Source organism: Dendrobates tinctorius, unplaced genomic scaffold (assembly GCF_039654945.1).
Source record: "Dendrobates tinctorius isolate UK_male_01 unplaced genomic scaffold, ASM3965494v1 ptg000192l, whole genome shotgun sequence".
NCBI lineage: Eukaryota > Metazoa > Chordata > Amphibia > Anura > Dendrobatidae > Dendrobates > Dendrobates tinctorius.
In genome coordinates this window covers 3567090-3589615 of record NW_027361859.1, presented here as the reverse complement: position 1 = coordinate 3589615, position 22526 = coordinate 3567090, and the positions used below count along the sequence as shown (strand labels likewise).

The window sequence follows — 22526 nt, the reverse complement described above, 5'->3', positions numbered from 1 at the left end:
TCCCCAGTTCAGGTGAATCCTGGCAGTGGGCAGTCGATGTATAGCTCCCCCTGCTACCCCGTCTTCTCTTGGTCCCGGACGAGATGAAGCTTCACAAGGGTCAAAGTTGCCCCAGAATCTCTTAGTCCCTGCATACGTTTCCCATTAACCCACACAACCTGTCGATGCTGTTGTCGATTATCTGCTCGGGCTGCCTGCACGGGGTCTACATCATGCAGCACTTCCTCCATCCCTTGGTTAGTCATAGCCCCCAATGCCAGGTCAGCTTCGCCTTGGTAGCAGTGTACAGCAGCCCTGCTGAAGGTAGCTGTTCCCGCCTTTGGCCACTGGGTATGCTGAGTCCGGTTGGGACATTGTCTTTGCAGGTGGCCCAGCTGAGGAGAGGTGTGGCATCGCGCCCCAGGGGGACTGTGGTAGGCCGGGTTTCTACCTGGACCCCCTACAATCTTCGGTGGTTTTGGGCCCTCCAGGTCCATGGGCGGGCCCCTAGTGACTACCTTTGATCCGGACAACTGCGGCCTCCTGGCATCATGATGTTCATCGGCCAGACGAGCGGCTTCCTCAAGAGTCGTTGGCCGCCTGCCCCAAAGCCATTCCTGTGTCTCGGGGTTTAGTCCATTAAAGAATCGTTCTAACAGGAAGAGCTGGAGGACGTCCTCCTTAGTGGTTGCTTGGCTCCCTTGTACCCACTGTAGCAGTGACCACCGTAATTTACAGGCCCATCCAGCGTGGGTATCGGTTACGCGTTTTATAAGTCCGCGGAACTTTTGGCGGTATGCCTCTGGTGTCAGCGCATACCGGGCCAAGATCACTTCTTTGATCCGCTCATAGTCCATACAGTCCTCATCAGGTACCGTGCGATAGGCGTCCGCTGCCCGGCCGGTCAGCTTGCTGGCCAGAATCTGAACCCGTTCCTCCGGCTTCACTTGATGAAGGGCACACTGCCGCTCAAAGTCCTGCAGAAAGCCATCAATGTCTTCCTCTGCCTCCCCCAACTGTCGGAAGGCATTATACTGGATCTTTTTGTGGCTTACTGTTGAAGGTACCTGGTCGAAGGCCAGAGCTCCCCCTGCTCGCTGACTCTCCTCTCTCCGCTCTGCCATCTCCATCTTGGCCAGCTCCACTTTGGTCCGCTCTGCCATCTCCATCTTGGCTAGCTCTTTCCTGGTCCGCTCGGCCATCTTTTCCTTCAGATCAGTACGCACATCAGCCATCACCTCTCGTATGATCTCTACTGCAGGGTTTGGGCCATAGAACGCCAGTCTGTTCTTTACCTCCCTCTGGAATTCGGTCTCCTCCACATTCACATTGGGGGGCGCTGCACTGTCGTGTTCCATCATGGCTGCTTTTGTTTTGTTGCTGGCGATCAACCCCTCGGGCTTCCACCAGATCTTTTAATGTAGTCCTCTTTAACTTCTGGTAGTTATTTTCCATTCATTCCTTTCCTCCTGTATCATATCCCGCTGTCTGTCACCAGTGTAACGGGGTCTACCAAGCTGGAGTACCTCTTTCAGTACCACCCCGTGTTTTCGGAGGTCCGCTCTGCGTTGGCTGGAGTCTGAATGAATGACGCTGGCTGGAATTCCTTGGTTACATGGGCGCATATAAAAGATCACTGCTTCGCCACGTATTTCCAGTCTGACAACCCTTTACTCACAGGACACAGAATATATCACACAGATACAGAGGGCAGGCCAGACATGCATTACAAAAGCCGCAGGTGGCCGGAGCCTGACGATGTTTACTGTGGGAATTACAAAGGTGGGGGGAGGGCGGACAAAAGGAGAGTATCGTGTCCCCTCTGCCCAGGGGCGCAGCCTGTGGGCTGATGCATTAGGGACATGCATCTCACATGGAACCTATTATACATACATATAACTGCACAACATATTCTGGGTGCTGAGTGGTTCTGTAGCATGTACCAGTATGTATGTTGTATGAATGTTGTATATATGTAATATGTATGTAGTATGTATGGTTTGTTTTTGTTTTTTTTTACATTCAACACATTAGCCGGATGATGGGACTACTACTGTCCCATCATTGACTAATGTGTCAATCACTGTCATTGTAGCAGGCATAGCCCGATGGGACTTGTAGTCCCATCGGACGATGCCTGCACACACACACACAACCCCCGGCAGGCCCGCACAGACCCCCGGCAGGCCCGTACAGACCCCCGGCAGGCCGCACAGACCCCCGGTAGGCCCGCACAGACCCCCGGCAGGCCCGCACAGACCACGCATCATGATGACATCATTTCAGCAGTCAATCACAGCCACAACACTGACTCATTGCATTATGGGAACTTCCGATTCTGGTATCCGATATTGTAAAAATATCGGTACTTGGTATCGGAATTCCGATACAGCGAATATCGGCCGATACCCGATATTTGCAGTATCGGAATGCTCCACACTAGTTAACACCTTTTCTGAAAGTGAGATTTGGATGAAGGGGAAATGTGCATGTTGGGCACCCTAAACTTCAATAGCCCATATCTCAACAATTCAGTGGAGGCAAAAACAGTTATACTCAGCACCTCTGACCCTTTTTAGTGATACTGTATATACAGCTTAAACTAAAAAGATTACGAAAGGTCCTCTTTAATTGCTGCAAATCGGCCAATGTGCAGGTCCTGAGACCCGCACCAATTGACTAATAGTTTGACACCGAGTCACTACTCACGGACAAGCCGTCAGGTGGGGAAGTCCAGGAGTCCTAGGTCAAATCCTAGTAGAGTATGTCAAAGACAAAGGGATAAGACAAACAAAGAGTCAAAGGCAAATTCTGGGATCACACAGTTAAAATCAGAGTATGTCAAGGCAAAATGGGCAATACACATGAGTACTCAAAAGGCAAATCCAAAGGCTAGCAACAAAAATCAGGAAATCAGAACAAAGAGCAAACACACCAATGAGCAATACTACAATTGGCAATCTGATCATTGCCATCCTGTTAAATAGCCTGAATGGGTGACACCTGAAGGAGACCCCGCAGGCCCTGCCAGATTGTGCAGCTGCACAGTCACTCACAATACTAACAGACCAGTACGCCCCTGATCCTATAGGGCAGCTGAGCTGTCAATCACAACATCCTTAGGATACCGTAAGTAGTGGATTTATGACAGTACTGGACTACATGTTTTCTAGGAAATCTAGAATGTCTGGTCAGGGCCGTCCAATCGGCTTTCACAAATCAACCTGGAACCCAAGATCTCTCCTCAGGTCTGTATCCCATCCAATAGATGAGGTACCGGGAGGAAATTCTGACCCTCCAAGAAGCCATGATTCTCTGTACCTCTTATTCCAATCCGCAAACAACAGAAATTGGAAAGGCAGGGATGAGGGAGATAAAACCTGCAGAGACGGCAAACTTTAGAAAGACTGCATGGACCAGGGCTTATACCACTGTACCCCCACTCTCTCTCTTCATGGGCAAAACATTACTCAGTCAACACAGGGTGAATGTAAAACAGTGTGGCAATAATTTATTAAACCACCAACACCCAATAGCATATAGAACAGTGCCAGCAAATACCCAAGATGGTGCAAATTACAAAATCTCACCCTTCTGCTGCGATTAAAGCTGCTTCCAGAGCCATGTACCCCCACTAGTGGCTTGCCACTTCTGGCGGGCCCCAACAGAGAGGAGGTAAAGACAAGCTTAGGAATCTAACCAAGAGCAGGGAAGTATGTGGCCAGCTGACCAGATCGTCTCAACCTGGATTCTTTAAGACATCTTTGGAGTTTCAGTGATTGTCAATACAGCAGACTGTGTTCTTCCAGCTAAGGCCATGGTCGCCTAACCTGACGAGAAGAAAAAGTCTCTTTATTTAGTTCACAACTGTCCATCAACCAGCATCCAAAAGTCAGAGAGAGATGTGAATGAGGCCAAACTACATTGTTCGATTATGTAATCTATTTGCATAGATTTTTTCTCCTCTGTTTTGAATGCCAACAAACTGGCAGGTATGGACAATGTATGTAATCAACAGAACATCATTGTTCTGTGGCCATGCATTACTGTTTTGCAAAGATAACCAAAAAACTGTAGGAGATAATATTAGAGGTAAATATTTTTCCAACAAAGGTCAATACTTCAGACAACAGTTTATGATTCTGGGCCTACTGAATTTTCTTCTGGCATAATCAAGAAGAAATGCTGTGTTGTCACAGAACCAAAAGGGACAAACCTCTTAATCTAAAAGCCACCATATTGACCACTTCCAGAATCTCATACGGACCAATGAACTTCGGACCCAACTTCACCGTCAGTACGATATGTTTAATATTTTTGGATAACAACCAAACCTTATCATCTTCTTTAAAGACAGGAACCACTGTGAAGAACTGCACCTCGCAGCTCCACCTGATGTCACAAAAACGTTGGGGGGACGCAGCACCGATCTCCCGACCTTCACCATGATGTTCCGCACCCCCTTGGCACAGTATTACACAGACACCCCCTGTGTCCACATGGGCACAGGGAGTGAGAAAGGGGGGCCCTTGACTGCTGGCGTGGCAAAATACAAGCTGACAACCCTGACAGGCTGAGAGAACCCTTTCACTAGCAGCAGTGGAAAAGTCTTGCCAGCCCGGCAGTACTGCCACCAGTTCCTCATTAGATATAAGCCCGGTCCGTTAACACGGATCAGAAAGCAGCCCCGGTAGCATGTGACGTTAAACTGAGAACACGGCGGTGTGGATTGAGATAAAAGAACAACCCAAGGTTAAATTGGATATTTAATCGGTCTACGGCACACTAGACAAAACATTATATAGGCAATTAATAATCCAGATGTCTATTTTCAATAAACCAGGAGGCATAGGCTTTTATCTTTATTTTGACTTTAGAATTTATACGTTTGGTCTTCAGTTGGTCAAGAACCATGGACTGTTGTCATATGAGTCTTAAATGTTGATTTTTGATTGGCTTATGTTTGCCTCTTATATCAGCTCCTACAGATAATTGTCTGCTATATTTGCAAGTCAAGGGCATGGGGTCATTGAACAATCAGTGTTGATAAGTTGATTGACCATTGTATGGGACCCTGTGGCTTGTTTATCTGCAAAACAGAGGATGAACTATGCATAGTGACTAAATACTCAAACAATGCAAGTTAATCTCATCACACCTTCCTCTTGACCTCTGGATGATGGCTTGAAGGACAGCAGTTGTGAACTAAATAAAAGGGATATGCCTCTGTAACAAGAGATCCAAAAGAATCATGACAGCCATGAACACTCTACAAGACAGCAGCCTGGACATCATGGCTCCATCATGAGGGACACAGATATGACATTCTACAGGATACCAGCTTAGGGGACCACGTCTCCAGCTGAAAGAAAACAGATCTGCTCCATTGACCATCACTGAACCATTGAATACGTTTGGGGAAGTCAGGATTTGGACCCACTGGTCACCTGAGCCCCATGGATACGTTTGGCAAAGCCAGGATTGGGGTTCCAACAGTCACATGGCTCCATGGAAATGTTCGGAGAAGCCAAGTTGTGACCCTCTGGACAACTGGTCTTAGACCTTAATGGACTGTCAACTGCCTAGGCTTGTCGTTACCCTCTTCTTAGTGCATGCCACAGGTGGGGTAGTCAACCCTGGAAGCTCTGAAGTCACAGCTGCTCTTATCCCGACGAGTCAGCGGACAGGGGAGACTCAGTAATTTGGTACCATCTTGAGTATTTTGCTGGGACTGTTCTACGTGTTATTTGCCTGGTTTATGGTTTAATAAAGTATGGGCAGCACGGTGGCTCAGTGGATAGCATTGCAGCCATGCAGCGCTGGAGTCCTGGGTTCGAATCCCACCAAGGACAACATCTGCTAGGAGTGTGTATGTTCTCCCAGTGTTTGCGTGGGTTTCCTCTGGGTACTCCGGTTTCCTCACACATTCCAAAGACATATTGATAGGGAATTTAGATTGTGAGGCCCATCAGGGACAGTGATGATAATGTGTCCAAACTGCGTTGCGGAATATGTTAGCGCTATATAAAAAAGATTATTATTATAGCAATATTTTACCCTCACACTATGTTGTCTGTATAGTATTACGCCTCAGTAAAAGGGGAGTGGGCATTCGGTGGGATGATTTCTGGTCCATGCGGTTTCGGCTAGCGGACCAGGGCACCCGGTGAATCAACATGTATAAAAACACGGCATGACACAAACAACCCAGAGAGTGTATTAGCATTGGGTACCCTGACAAATGAATAAAATAAGTCTGTCTGTCAAATTGGTCATCCACCACCCAAATAACAGCTTTCCCACCAGATAGAGACAAATCCGTTATGAAATCCATGGGGAGGGAGGAGAGAAAGAGAGAAAGAAAGAGAGAATTTTTTTTCGTCCGCCAGAAAGGATTTCAGGGTTAATTTTCTCCCTGACTTCCTTTCTACGGGCATGCGCAATGGAAAATGCGGATCCAACAACAAAAAAAACGTTGCAAGGTCCGTCCAAGCATGCCGGCGGACGGAAAAAATTTGGCGGATCCTCACAAAAACGGATCCAACGGATGGCCACCCGTCAAGATCCGCCAGTAATGCAACTCTATGGGGAAAAAAAACGGATCCGCAAAAAAAATAGCGGATCCGTTTTTTTCAAAACCTGGCGGATTTTGACTGATGGTCAAAAACGGAAGTGTGAAAGAGGCCTTACCAAGCTTTTCCCCCTCCAATCTGCCTCAACACATTAACCTAATCTATCCCTGTGTGGCACAGCCAAAAGTTTTTACCATAACCAGGTTCCCCGCATCATGCTCCCACATGCTTTATACATCCATTAGCCCTCTGTGTCTGTACTGTTATACACTTAACATTATGGCTGGTCCATAGAATCAGGGCAATTGTTACCACCCACCTTTCGTGTCTCCCTTTTTTCCTCATAGATTGTAAGCTTGCGAGCAGGGCCCTCATTCCTCTTGGTATCTGTTATGATCTATGTGATTATTGTTATGCTGTAATGTCTATTGTCTGTACAAGTCCCCTCTGAAATGTAAAATGCTGCGGAATATGTCGGCGCTATAGAAATACAATTTATTATTATTATTATTATTAAACCACAATACACTGAGAAAGAATGGAAGACGGTGGTTCTGGATGAAAAACCGAAGCAAGACTGCAAAATAATGGGTCAGCCTTCACAATTTTGGACCCCGGCCTGAACGTGAAGGACCATCTGGCCTGTATGGGGTTTAACCATTTAACTGATTCACTGTAAGCTAAATTCTTATGGTCAGTGAGCACAGTGACTTAAACAACCCCTTCCAAAAAATGTCTTCATTCGTCAAAAGTTAATTTAACAGCAAGTAACTCACGAGTCTCAATATCATAGTTTCTTTTGACAGAAGAACATTTTCTAGAAAGAAATGTACATGGCCGCTAGTTTGTCAGAAAAAATACATTTCTAAATTTTAGCAAAAAGAACTCTCTCTCAGCCTGATACTGCACAGACATGTTCCTGGTGAGAATCCAAATCAGACATAAAAATATCAAGATAAATCAGAAAAAATATAATTCATAAAGTTTTGAAATACTGTTGGTTTATTGGTTAACCCAAATGGTATGACAAGATTTTCAAATAAACCCTGAACTTAAAAATGTTTATCACCCTTCTGGATCCATATCAAATTGTAAGCCCTTCTAAAGGCCCCGTTACACATAACGATGTCCCAGCGATCCCACCAACGATCCGACATGAATGGGATTGCTGGGACAACGTTAGGCTGATCGCTGGTGAGCAGTCACATAGACAGCCCCTCCAGCGATGAGGACCAGCGAGCAAGCTGGTATCTAAGGTAAACAGTGGGTTTCTAAGAGCCACGCGGCTCTTGGATACCCGCTGTTTACCCTGGAAACCAGCATGCACGCTGGTATCTAAGGTAAACAGCGGGTTTCTAAGAGCCGCGCGTCATGTCCTCCGCCAAAGAACAAGGTGAATCATGAAGAACCAGAGTGTACTTAAGAGCTTCAAAAAGGCCTCTAATGAATTGGCACCTGAGAGACGCATCGTTCCACTGAGCTCCGGTGGACCATTGCTGGAATTCGGTACTGTAGTACTCAGCGGTGCAGGTCCCCTATGTCAGGTTCATGATCTTAGCCATAGTGACCCAGAATTTGTCAGATTTGTCATAAATTAAACCTAAGTTGTCAAAGAATGCGTCAACAGAAACCTGTTCTGGGGCTTGTGGGGACAGTGAAAACGCCCAGGTCTGAGAACCCCCTTGCTGAAGGGATATAAGTATTCCCACACCCTGGCACTCATCCCTTGAAGACTAAGGTAGCAGGGTTAAGATGAACCTGCAGCTCTTGATGAAAACTCCAGCTGTGTCTTCTCTTCCAAAAATTTATCAGGAAGGGCTACCCATTCAGAGGAGGACAACTGCATGTCTGAAGGTACAGACGTCACAGTCGACAACAAAGAGCTAGTGAGCTTTCACCCAGCAAGACACCTGGTCCTGGTCCTGCAACTGGAACTGCGATGATTAAAAGTTCTGGTGCTGTTTAGCCAGATACTGAATCATTTGGGTCAGATTTGCCACCTGATCACAAAGTGTGTGAATGAGATCCTTTCTGGCGAAAAAAAAATGTAATGTGATGCTGAGTCACTACTCAAGGACAAGCCGTGAGGTAGGGAAGTCCAGTAGTCTGAGGTCAACTGCCAGAAGAGTACGTCAAAGACAAAGGGATAAAAAAAAATGAACAGTCAGAGGCAATGTCCGGGGCCAGGCAACTAAAGTCAGAGCACATCAAAGCAAAAGGGATAATACAAACGAATATCAGAACACAGAGCAAACACACCAGCCAGCAAGGTTATGACTGGCAATGGTCTGACCATTATCATCCAGCTAAATAGCCAGCTAATTACCTTGAACAGGTGACACCTGGAAGAAACCCTGCAGTACAAGCCAGATTGGGCAGCTGAGCTGTCACTCACAATACTGACAGCCCAGAATGCACCGCGACTGGTAGAATTGTGACAAATAGGCAGCTAAGTAGTGCATAGCTTGTGAGGCATGGGCACAGAACAGAGTGCAGATTCAACAGAAAGTCTACAAAATCAAACACATAATTGTTCCTACTGGTCAATACGTAAATATAGAAGCTACTACTCACCTGGGTCGTTATCTGTAGGAATCTCCTCTTTACACCACTCATCACTCCTCACATATGTCTCTGTAGTATTAATATGGGTCAGATATTCACCCTGAAACAAATATTGTAAAAGTAACAGACAGATGGAGAAGTTACATCTATGATCAGTTCTAAATCCGTCATCTCCACATTTCTCATTAAGCAAGTGGAAGAATGATCAGACCCCCTGAAGATCATATAATAGATGTAACATGTCATGTTGCTGACTTACTCAGTTACTGCATTGATTTACCAGGTTACTATAAAAAGTAGTGCTAGCTACAGGAGTTTTGGATAACAAAGGTTTAGCAATTAGAAGCTCGGGGCTCCAGCAATATAGAAGGCTGAGAGGCCTAGTACACCAGTATGCCTTTGCTTACAGGCACTGTGCACAACAGCCAGACAGAAGCAGATTCTATCAGAACAGGAATCCAGAAAAAGTAGCAGTAGTAATATCTTGGAAGGAAGTACAGGTTAGTGGGAAGCTGGGAAAGGCCCATACACGAGCATAGTTGGGGACAACAGGAGAGCAGAGGAACTGGTGGTCCTGAGACTGCTGTGGGCTGGACAAAGTCACCCTGATGCAGTGGTGGATTGCAAGTTGTCATCCAAAGTGTGGAATATTTAGAAAAGGCACTCTATGTCTTATCTCATGGGGGCATATGAAAAGAAAGCTGATGTAGTCAGTGTGCAGGAAGTAGTAAAGATGGATTTTGCTAAAAATGGATTGATATGACTGTGAAATCATACTGAAATAGAAATGTAAAGTACTGCCATGCGTAACCATCTGTGTGAAAACGTTGTCAAATCCAAATGTGAATACCATCCAGTCTGATGGCAGTGATGTTATGTATTTTCAGCTTCTACCTCGGTAAAAGACTTTCTGCTGTTGACTATAATGGCCTTTCCGGATTCCTTTTACACCTCCTCACTACATCACATGTTTCACTGATGTTAATGCTTTCTAAATCATACCTGGCCAAATTAAATTTAAAACAACTGTAAAACATATAATACTGGTGGATAAAACAAGACTGAGCACAAGACCTTCACAGCCGTCTACACATCATAGGGGAGATCTCATGTCACCTTCTCTCCATCTACCTGATGATCCTGAGGAACATTGGGATCTTCTTGTTTACAGTCCCGTGGAAGAAGAGGACGGACACATCTCTCTGGTGGTGTCCGCTTACTGGATAGATCTGGATGAAACACATACAGGGACTGAATTCATTCTTTACATACAGATAATTATAGGCCGTGTGTATTTAGTCCTGTCTATTACCTGGTGATGTGAGGGGCTGAGGAACCTCAATCATGACGTCTTTGTACAGGTCTTTGTGTCCTTCTAAATACTCCCACTCCTCCATGGAGAAATAGACGGTGACATCATGACATCTTATAGGCACCTGACACATACAATGATACCGTCACCCCCCAATCCCATCATAGCGTTACTGTATAATGTCCCAGCATTCCCAGCAGTGTCACCTCTCCAGTCAGCAGCTCAATCATCTTGTAGGTGAGTTCTAGGATCTTCTGGTCATTGATGTCCTCATGTATCAGGGGGTGAGGTGGAGGCCCCGTGATTGGGCTCAGGGGTCTTCCCCATCCCTCACACACAGGGTCCTGACAGCGTTCACTAGAGGTCTTCTTCACTACTGTGTAATCCTGGTTATGGAGAGACACATTAATAAATCTCACTACAGACATTTCCAGAGTCCTCACCTCTCCAGTTCTGTCCATCTGTTATTCCCATAGATAAGAATGATGTAATGTGACGACATCAGAATCTCTCACCTCTCCAGTAAGCCGGAAGAGGATCTCTAGGGTGAGGTGTAATATCCTCTCCACCATCTTGTCTTTGTCAATATCCATCTTTTATGGGGCAATCAGGAAAATTCCCTTATGTAGAAGATCTCCACTGAGAGGATCCAATATTGTAGGGACCTGAATGAGGAGATGACTATGTAACATCATAAAGAATCCCATGTATTAATACAATTACTGAAGACTTTATATCCAAATGCCGAACAAAGAAATGAAGCTGACGTGTATGTCACGTGACTATTTTATACGTGTTAGCCTGTGTTTTTTTTTTATGTTCATCAATGAGGATGTTTTTGACTGATTCATCAAATGCAAATTCAGAAAATTTGTCAGAAATGTACTCCAGTTCACTCCTGTGTTATTTTATGTATCCCAGATATTTTGGTGCAACTTTTGTGCCATTTACCAAAACTTGAGAATTTTGGTCCTGAGAGCATTTTTCTTTTTTTGCCAAAATCACGAACCACTTGAACCATTTTGAAAAATTTGGCGCAAATAGCTACAAGGCAGAAAAAAAAAGTGACAAAAAAAAACAAACAGCAAAAATGAGGAATTTAGACCCAAGCTTTCTGGCACGGAGCCTGTTATACTGAAGTCTTGTCATAAATATTCAGTGAAGGGATAGATTTTTTTCACACACAGATGGAGTTAAAAAAAAAAAAAATCACTCATGTGCACTGCCGCATTATACGACACTAGAGGTGTGCACGATGCTATCGCATCGGGAGGGAAGTGTTTATGTGGGGGGGGGGGTGAGAGTACATATGTGTATGTGTGTGTGAGTGTGTGTGTGTATATGTGAATACGTGTGTGTGAGAGCATGTGTGTGAGTACATGTGTATGAGTACATGTGTGTGTATATGTACATGGTGGGGAGGCAGCGACGGCGGTGTGGCCAGCAGTGGCGGTGGGGGGGTTCAGCGGCGGAGGTGGTCCTGGCGGCGGCCAGCCGGCAGGAAAGACCACGGCTTGCAGCCTGTGCACAGGCCGCAAGCCGCGGTCTTTCCTGCCGACTGTGACGGAGGTGGGTGGGCAGGCAGCGGCGGGGGCGGCGGGTCCAGCAGCGGCAGCGGGGTCCAGCGGCGGTATCCCGCTGGTGGTACTGTGGAAGGGCCTGGTACCACCAGCGGGTGCCATATTGAAATACCCATCACTTGGGTATTTCAATATGGTGGTCGGCGTACTTCCGGTGCGGCACGGTGGATTGTGGGATTCGGGGACATCCAGACGGAAGTGGATGACGGACAATTTAAGGCAATTATATACAGTGGGGCAAAAAAGTATTTAGTCAGTCAGCAATAGTGCAAGTTCCAACACTTAAAAAGATGAGAGGCGTCTGTAATTTACATCATAGGTAGACCTCAACTATGGGAGACAAACTGAGAAAAAAAAATCCAGAAAATCACATTGTCTGGTTTTTTTTCATTTTATTTGCATATTATGGTGGAAAATAAGTATTTGGTCAGAAAAAGCAATCAAGATTTCTGGCTCTCACAGACCTGTAACTTCTTTAAGTCTCCTCTTTCCTCCACTCATTACCTGTAGTAATGGCACCTGTTTAAACTTGTTATCAGTATAAAAAGACACCTGTGCACACCCTCAAACAGTCTGACTCCAAACTCCACTATGGTGAAGACCAAAGAGCTGTCAAAGGACACCAGAAACAAAATTGTAGCCCTGCACCAGGCTGGGAAGACTGAATCTGCAATAGCCAACCAGCTTGGAGTGAAGAAATCAACTGTGGGAGCAATAATTAGAAAATGGAAGACATACAAGACCACTGATAATGTCCCTCGATCTGGTGCTCCACGCAAAATCCCACCCCGTGGGGTCAGAATGATCACAAGAACGGTGAGCAAAAATCCCAGAACCACGCGGGGGGACCTAGTGAATGAACTGCAAAGAGCTGGGACCAATGTAACAAGGCCTACCATAAGTAACACACTACGCCACCATGGACTCAGATCCTGCAGTGCCAGACGTGTCCCACTGCTTAAGCCTGTACATGTCCGGGCCCGTCTGAAGTTTGCTAGAGAGCATTTGGATGATCCAGAGGAGTTTTGGGAGAATGTCCTATGGTCTGATGAAACCAAACTGGAACTGTTTGGTAGAAACACAACTTGTCGTGTTTGGAGGAAAAAGAATACTGAGTTGCATCCATCAAACACCATACCTACTGTAAAGCATGGTGGTGGAAACATCATGCTTTGGGGCTGTTTCTCTGCAAAGGGGCCAGGACGACTGATCCGGGTACATGAAAGAATGAATGGGGCCATGTATCGTGAGATTTTGAGTGCAAACTTCCTTCCATCAGCAAGGGCATTGATGATGAAACGTGGCTGGGTCTTTCAACATGACAATGATTCAAAGCACACCGCCAGGGCAACGAAGGAGTGGCTTCGTAAGAAGCATTTCAAGGTCCTGGAGTGGCCTAGCCAGTCTCCAGATCTCAACCCTATAGAAAACCTTTGGAGGGAGTTGAAAGTCCGTGTTGCCAAGCGAAAAGCCAAAAACATCACTGCTCTAGAGGAGATCTGCATGGAGGAATGGGCCAACATACCAACAACAGTGTGTGGCAACCTTGTGAAGACTTACAGAAAACGTTTGACCTCTGTCATTGCCAACAAAGGATATATCACAAAGTATTGAGATGAAATTTTGTTTCTGACCAAATACTTATTTTCCACCATAATATGCAAATAAAAGGAAAAAAAAACAGACAATGTGATTTTCTGGATTTTTTTTCTCAGTTTGTCTCCCATAGTTGAGGTCTACCTATGATGTAAATTACAGACGCCTCTCATCTTTTTAAGTGGTGGAACTTGCACTATTGCTGACTGACTAAATACTTTTTTGCCCCACTGTAAATAGATTGGTCCGAGTGTGGTCCATTATTTTGTAAACCGCACGGGGACTGAAAATACCATCTTATCGCTTCTGTTTTGCCAACATAATTGCCACTATCAGTCCCCAACCCTGACAATTAAATGATGCCGTCTTGGTGGGGGAGGATTATCTGCTGCGCTACTGGTAAATAAATATTCCAAAAGTGTGATATGGTAAAGTTTGTGGTTTAACCCATTTCTGACCGCTGATGGGATAGTACGTCAGCGGTCAGAGTCTCCTGCTTTGAGATGGGCTAAAAGTTCAAATCAACCCCCTTTCACCCCAAGCAAAATAAAACAAAACAAAAAAATCTATCAAAAAAAAAAAAAGCATTAACCCGATCGCTAAACGGAGTAGCGAGAAAAAAAATTAAAAACGCCAGAATTACATTTTTTGGTTGCCGCGACATTGCATTAAAATGCAATAATGGGTGATCAAAAGAATGTGTCTGCACAAAAGTGGTATCATTAAAAACGTCACCTCGACCCACAAAAAATAAGCCCTCACTCGATCCCAGATCACGAAAAATAAAGACACTATGGGTCTCAGAAAATTGTGCATTTTGTTTTTAAGTAAACTTTGGAATTTTTTTTCACCACTTAGATAAAAGAGAACCTAGACATGTTTGGTGTCTATGAACTCGTAATGACCTGGAGAATCATAATGGCAGGTCAGTTTTAGCATTTAGTGAACCTAGTAAAAAAGCCAAGCAAAAAACAAGTGTGGGATTGCACTTTTTTGCAATTTCACCGCACTTGGAATTTTTTACCCCATTTTCGAGTACACGACATGCTAAAACCAATGATGTCGTACAAATGTACAACTCGTCCCGCAAAAAATAAGCCCTCACATGGCCATATTGAGAGAAAATAAAAAAGCTATTGCTCTGGAAAGAAGGAGAGCGAAAGACGAAAACGAAAAATCAAGCTCCGGTCATGAAGGGGTTAATTCTCCGGCTTCCCCGAAAATATGCCCAAACAGGAATTTTCTTCCTTTTTGGAGTGAGCTTGAAATATAAGCCCTACTCCAAAAATAAGCCCTAGCTGCGGTTCAATGAGGAAGTGTCCAGGCCACTAAAAAAGCTAACAAATACAGCGGGACCCTTAATTTAAGAAGGCTGATGCCCCCTCCCCCTAAAAAAAAAAAAAAAACCGCACTCACCAGACCCTAAACAATTACAGCTTACAAGTGCCGATGGTTGATGGGCTCTCAAATAAAGATCTGCGTCACTGTCGGGTGACTCGTCGTTCCGGTTGCATTGCACTGCAACTTGCATACAAAGATCGGGTCTCAGTATCACTCTGCTCTCACTAAATGCGCACGTGTGACACAGTTCCAGCCAGCAGGGGGAGCAGGGAGATCTGACCTCAAATAATGCTAAGAAAACAAGTTCATAATCATTTAGAAACAATAATACTAATGTTTTAACTCAGGAAGAGTTCAGAAATCAATATTTTGTGGAATATCCATGATTTTTATTCACAGCTTTCATGCGTCTTGGCTGCTTTCCACCAGTCTTTCACACTGCTCCTGGTGCAAAGATTTAAGCAGTTCTTCTTTGTTTGATGACTTGTGACTGTCCATCTTCCTCTTGATTACATTCCAGAGGTTTTCAATGGGGTTCAGGTCTGGAGATTGGGCTGGCCATGACAGGGTTTTGATCTGGTGGTCTTTCATCCACACATTGACCTAGCTGTGTGGCATGGAGCACTGTCCTGCTGGAAAAAATCCAGTCCTCAGAGTTGGGGAACATTGCCTGAGAAGAAGGAATCAACTGTTTTTCCAGGATAACCTTGTATGCAGCTTGATTCATACGTCCTTCACAAAGATGAACCTGCCCAATTCCAGCCTTGCTGAAGCATCCCCAGATCATCACTGATCCTCCACCAAATTTCACAGTGGGTGCAAGTCACTGTGGCTTGTACGCCCCTCCAGGTCTCAGTCTAACCATGAGATGACCAGGTGTTGGGCAAAGCTGAAAATTAGACTCATCAGAGAAGATTACCTTACTCCAGTCCTCTCTGGTCCTTTCCTTATGGTCTTTGGAAAACTTCAGCCTGGCTTTCCTTTGCTTCTCATTGATGAAAGACTTTTTTATAGCTTTACATGACTTGAGCCCTGCCTCTAGGAGCCTGTTACGAACTGTTCTTGCCATGCACTTCACCCCAGCTGCCTTTTGTCATTCCTTTAGTAGGTCACTTCATATCATCCTGCGGTTGAATAAGATGACGGTTATCCCGGTCAGTGGAGAGTCGTTTTTGCCCTCTGCCGGTCTGTAGCTTTGTTGTTCCCAATGTCTGCTGCTTTACCTTGTTGTAATGGACTGCTGTCTTAGAAATTTTACGGATGGAGGCAACATGACGCTCACTGTGTCCCTCTGCTAGTAAAGCCAGAATTGAGCTCTTCTTTTCCTCACTCAAGACTTTTCTTTTCAACTCCTTTGGCATGGTTAAAAGTTATTTTTTCATTCCTATTACTTTTGGGATATTACTAGCACTTGTTTTGCCATCCAGCTTGTCCTATTGCAAGAGGATTGTGAACACCACAGCAGGGTTTTTTATACTTTCATTTGTTAAATAAGAATTGGTTGAAGAGATCACCTAATCAGAAGCACATTAAGTAGAATGAGGTGTCCTCTGGTTGGAATTCAACTGACACTGGAATGGAATGGCTGTCAGACATGTAGAGAAGCTGATTTTTATACAACTGTGCAGTGGGCTCTTAATTTTTGCCAGAGCGGTATATTCATTAGCCTGTCCCTGTGCTTTAATGATTCATTACCCTTTATGTCTTCCTTTGCATCCCCTTGCCACGAATAGGGGTCTATAGGGCTAGCAGGGGGGCCGTCGACAAGCAGGGGCGCCATTGCGCAGGTTTTAGGATGCCAACTTCCGCTGCCAGGCAGGGTGAAATAGGCAAGTGTCAGGGCGAGGCACCCCCCCTGTGGTGGTGTTTATGTTAATAGGTGGAGGTGTAGATTTTTTGTTACACTATGTGGTATTTTTAACCAATTGAAATAAAAATAATATTTTTAATTAGAGTCACGGTGAGCTAAGTGAAATTACTCTTAATAACTAATTTTACTGTGACAGTACATAGGACTGCAGGTAACATCTACAACATTATCTGTACTCACAGACTTATCACCATGCTATCTGTGGTGTTACATAGGACTGCAGGTGACATTGCTACATTATCTGTGGTGTCACATAGGACTGCAGGTGACATTACTACATTATCTGTGGTGTTACATAGGACTGCAGGTGACATTGGTACATTATCTGTGGTGTTACCGCTGTTATCTGTGAGGAGGCTTTTTATTCTCTGGTAGAGCGGCATAATCTACGTCTCGCGGCCGCTGATCTTTTTTGACCCTAACAACACCCCAGTCACCATAACCCCCAAAATGCAAAAAAAGTGATCAAAGAGGAGAATAAAAACTAGAAATAAAGCCGCAAACAGAAAAACCTTGTGGGAAAATAATATCTCCCAGACCCCCAGGACTGCAGAGCCCGAGCTCAGGGTCTCCGGGTCACAGGTCAGACCCCAGCAACCGGGGGAGAACGTGTGTATTCAGGGGGGAAACATGGAGAACGGAACAGCACAGAGACGGTAAAGAGCATTTATTATATGGGGAGGAAAAATGGCCGAGTGTGACCAGCAGCTAATCCTGAGAGAGAATAACGGGGCCCCAGCACCTACCTCCACCTGCAGAGCCGCACTCCACATATATGGTTGCTCTGTGCGCACAGGACCTGGGATGAGGTCACAGGAGGGGAGGAGTCAGGGGTCACATGATCAGGGGCCTCAGTGTATGCAGGACTCTGCTGTGCTGGTTGTCATGGTGCTGGATGAGGGGAAGTTTCTGTGTGGGGTCAGGAGGGGTTTGCAGGGGGGATGTAGCAGAGCCGTGTGTGTACGAGGTGTACGGAGCGGAGCCATGTGTACGAGGTGTACGGAGCGGAGCCGCGTGTGTACGAGGTGTACGGAGCGGAGCCGCGTGTGTACGTGGTGTACGGAGCGGAGCCGTGTGTGTACGAGGTGTACGGAGCGGAGCCGTGTGTGTACGAGGTGTACGGAGAGGAGCCGTGTGTGTACGAGGTGTACGGAGCGGAGCCATGTGTACGAGGTGTACGGAGCGGAGCCGCGTGTGTACGAGGTGTACGGAGAGGAGCCGTGTGTGTACGAGGTGTACGGAGAGGAGCCGTGTGTGTACGAGGTGTACGGAGAGGAGCCGTGTGTGTACGAGGTGTACGGAGAGGAGCCGTGTGTGTACGAGGTGTACGGAGAGTAGCCGTGTGTGTACGAGGTGTATGGAGCGGAGCCGCGCGTGTTATGATTGAGTCACCGAGGAGGAAAAAACAAAACACAAGCTCAGCCCAGAAAATCAGAGAGGTTGGCAGCTATCGGATTGCAGACCCCTGATCCTATCACACAACTAGCAGTAGCCGTGGAGTGTTCCTACGGTGATCCTAGACACCTCATCACAGCCGGAGATCTACATAAGCCTAAAGAGAGAAAAACTGACTGCCCCAGAGCAGACCCCAAAGCAATAGGCAGCCACCAACATATAATGACGGTGAAGCAAGATGAAAACACCAACACAGAAAGATAGGTTGAGCAAACGATGGGGCCCAAGCTAACTAAAATGGACAGGACAGAAAAGCTGCTGTCTGCAATCCGAGAAAACCCTGCAAAAAAAATATTACCAACACAACTGATAAGCAAAAAGGACCCTGAAGTCACTAGACTTTAAACCCTATATCAGCACTCAGAATATTCGGGAAGCAGAGCAAAAGAGAACACTGATCAAGGAAAAAGAATCCAGCACACCCCCGGCAGGGGATGGCTGAACTCAAAAAACAAGGTAAACAAAACCAAAACTAATAAGTTCAATAGCAGAGCAAAAACTTATCTTTGGGAAGCAGGAATCAGACTGGTCTCCAAGAATCCAGCAGAGAAATCACCAGCGACTCAGAAGGGCGTCGGCTGCCTTATATCCAGTCTGTAGTACCCGTTACCCAGTCACAATCCACCTGATCAGGTGTTTGGTTTCTTTCATCCAAATCAGCCTCACTACCTTCCTTCAACAGAAGAGGGAGATCTTCGGACACAAAAGATGAATGAACAGATGAGCTCACAACAGTACCTCCCCCTTGAGGAGGGGTCACCGAACCCTCATCCAAGCCACCAGGCCGATCAGGATGAGCCCGATGAAAAGCACGCACCAATCTTTCGGCATGAATATCAGAGGCAGAGACCCAGGAATTATCCTCCTGACCATAACCCTTCCACTTAACCAAATACTGGAGTCTCCGTCTAGCCAGACGGGAATCCAGTATCTTCTCTAACTCATATTCCATGTTACCTTCAACCAACACAGGGTCAGTAGGTGCCGCCATAGGAACCACTGGTTCAACAAACCTCTTAAACAAGGACTTATGAAACACATTATAAATCTTAAATGTGACAGGAAGAGCCAACCAAAAAGAGTCCGGATTAGTAATCTCCAAAATCTTGTAAGGTCCAATAAATCTTGGTTTAAACTTTGGAGAAGCCACTTTCATAGAGATATTCTTTGATGACAACCAGACCATATCACCCACCTTAAACCGGGGACCAATGGTCCTATGCCGGTTAGAAAACCGCTGGGCCTTTTCCTGGGAAAGAGACAACTTATCCACCACTTGGTCCCAAATCTGCTGCATTCTTTCCACCACAGTGTCAACCCCTGGACAGGCAGAAGACTCCACCTGCCCTGAAGAAAATCGAGGATGAAACCCAAAGTTACAGAAAAAGGGTGACATCAAAGTGGCAGAACTAGCTCGATTATTTAAAGCAAATTCGGCCAAGGGTAAAAATGAGACCCAATCATCCTGATCAGCAGATATAAAACATCTCAAATAAGCCTCCAAAGTCTGGTTTGTTCTCTCCGTCTGCCCATTGGTCTGAGGGTGAAATGCAGAGGAGAAGGACAACTGAATTCCCTACTTGGAACAAAAGGTCCTCCAGAATCTAGAGACAAACTGAACTCCTCTGTCCGATACAATGTTCTCAGGAATCCCGTGCAAGCGAACCACCTGTTGCAAAAACAAGGGCACCAACTCTGGGGAAGATGGCAACTTAGGGAGTGGTACAAGATGGACCATCTTAGAGAATCTATCACAAATCACCCAGATAACAGTCATCCTCTGAGAGACAGGCAGATCAGAAATAAAATCCATTGAAATATGGGTCCATGGCCTCCTGGGCACCGGCAAAGGCATCAACAACCCACTAGGACGAGAAAAAGGCTTAGATCGGGAGCAAGTCCCACAGGACTGCACAAAATTTCTGACATCACGAGACAAGGCAGGCCACCAAAAAGACCGACTCACCAAATCTCTAGTACCAAAAATACCAGGATGACCAGCCAACGCGGAGCAATGAACCTCAGACATCACTTTCCTCCTCCACTGGTCAGGAACATATAACCTACCACTGGGACAACGCTCAGGCTTATGCTCCTGAAACTTCTCCAGAGCACGTCTCAAATCAGGCGAGATGGCAGAAAGAACCACCCCCTCACCTAAGATGGTAGCAGGCTTGGTCGCAATAGGAGAATCAGCCAAAAAACTCCTAGAGAGGGCATCAGCCTTAACGTTCTTAGTGCCCGGAAGAAAGGAGACCACAAAATCAAAACGTGTGAAAAACAAGGCCCACCTGGCCTGTCTCGGATTCAAGCGTTTAGCCGACTCAAGGTAGATCAAATTCTTGTGGTCAGTGAGGACCACAACTTGATGTCTAGCTCCCTCCAACCAATGTCTCCACTCCTCAAATGCCCACTTCATGGCCAACAGTTCTCGATTCCCCACATCATAGTTGCGTTCCGAAGGAGAGAACTTTCGGGAAAAGAAGGCACAGGGGTTCATTTTAGATGTTACAAGATCTTTTTGGGACAAAACAGCTCCTGCACCAGTCTCTGAAGCATCCACCTCCACCTGAAATGGAAGTGAGACATCGGGTTGTCGCAAAACCGGAGAAGATGTGAACCTCCGCTTCAGCTCCTGAAAAGAAGAAACAGCCTCTGGAGACCAATTCAGCAAATCAGCGCCCTTCTTAGTCAAATCAGTCAATGGTTTGGCAATAACAGAAAAATTGGCTATAAACTTACGATAAAAATTAGCAAAACCCAAAAACTTCTGGAGAGCCTTCAGAGAAGTGGGCTGCACCCAATCATAAATGGCCTGTACCTTGGCCGGGTCCATTTCAATAGTTGACGGAGACAAAATAAATCCCAAAAATGAAATCCTCTGTACACCAAAAAGACATTTCGATCCCTTAACATACAGGGAGTTTTCCCTCAAAATCCGGAACACAGTCCGAACATGTTCCACATGAGAGTCCCAATGCCTGAAAAAATATTACCAACACAATTGATAAGCAAAAAGGACCTAGACTTTAAACCCTATATCAGCACTCAGAATATTCGGGAAGCAGAGCAAAAGAGAACACTGATCAAGGAAAAAGAATCCAGCACACCCCCGGCGGGGATGGCCGAACTCAAAAAACATGGTAAACAAAACCAAAACTAATAAGTTCAATAGCAGAGCAAAAACTTATCTTTGGGAAGCAGGAATCAGACTGGTCTCCAAGAATCCAGCAGAGAAATCACCAGCGACTCAGAAGGGCGTCGGCTGCCTTATATCCAGTCTGTAGTTCCCGTTACCCAGTCACAACCCACCTTATCAGGTGTTTGGTTTCTTTCATCCAAATCAGCCCCACTACCTTCCTTCACCAGAAGAGGGAGATCCTCGGACACAAAAGATGAATGAACAGATGAGCTCACAACACGCGCGTGTACGAGGTGTACGGAGCGGAGCCGCACTTGTACGAGGTGTACGGAGCGGAGCCGTGTGTATACGAGGTGTACGGAGCGGAGCCGTGTGTGTACGAGGTGTACGGAGCGGAGCCGTGTGTGTACGAGGTGTACGGAGCGGAGCCGTGTGTGTACGAGGTGTACGGAGCGGAGCCGCGTGTGTACGAGATGTACGGAGCGGAGCCGCGTGTGTACGAGGTGTGCGGAGCGGAGCCGTGTGTGTACGAGGTGTGCGGAGCGGAGCCGTGTGTGTACGAGGTGTACGGAGCGGAGCCGTGTGTGTACGAGGTGTGCGGAGCGGAGCCGTGTGTGTACGAGGTGTACGGAGCGGAGCCGTGTGTGTACGAGGTGTACGGAGCGGAGCCGTGTGTGTACGGGGTGTACGGAGCAGAGCCGTGTGTGTACGAGGTGTACGGAGCGGAGCCGTGTGTGTACGAGGTGTGCGGAGCGGAGCCGTGTGTGTACGAGGTGTGCGGAGCGGAGCCGTGTGTGTACGAGGTGTACGGAGCGGAGCCGTGTGTGTACGGGGTGTACGGAGCAGAGCCGTGTGTGTACGAGGTGTACGGAGCGGAGCCGCGTGTGTACGAGGTGTGCGGAGCGGAGCCGTGTGTGTACGAGGTGTGCGGAGCGGAGCCGTGTGTGTACGAGGTGTACGGAGCGGAGCCGTGTGTGTACGAGGTGTACGGAGCGGAGCCGTGTGTGTACGGGGTGTACGGAGCGGAGCCGTGTGTGTACGAGGTGTACGGAGCGGAGCCGTGTGTGTACGAGGTGTACGGAGCTGAGCCGTGTGTGTACGAGGTGTACGGAGC

General features: G+C 46.4%; 1 protein-coding gene across 1 annotated transcript in view; it reads right to left on the bottom strand.

Moving 5' to 3' along the window:
• Positions 1-11135, bottom strand: part of LOC141055944 (uncharacterized) — a 183907-nt gene extending 172772 nt beyond the window's left edge. Inside the window, 5 exon segments of the mRNA XM_073552642.1 lie at positions 9126-9216; positions 10248-10345; positions 10429-10552; positions 10635-10814; positions 10944-11135. Coding sequence (XP_073408743.1) covers positions 9126-9216; positions 10248-10345; positions 10429-10552; positions 10635-10814; positions 10944-11135 — 685 coding nt within the window.
• Between the last annotated feature and the right edge of the window lie 11391 nt (positions 11136-22526).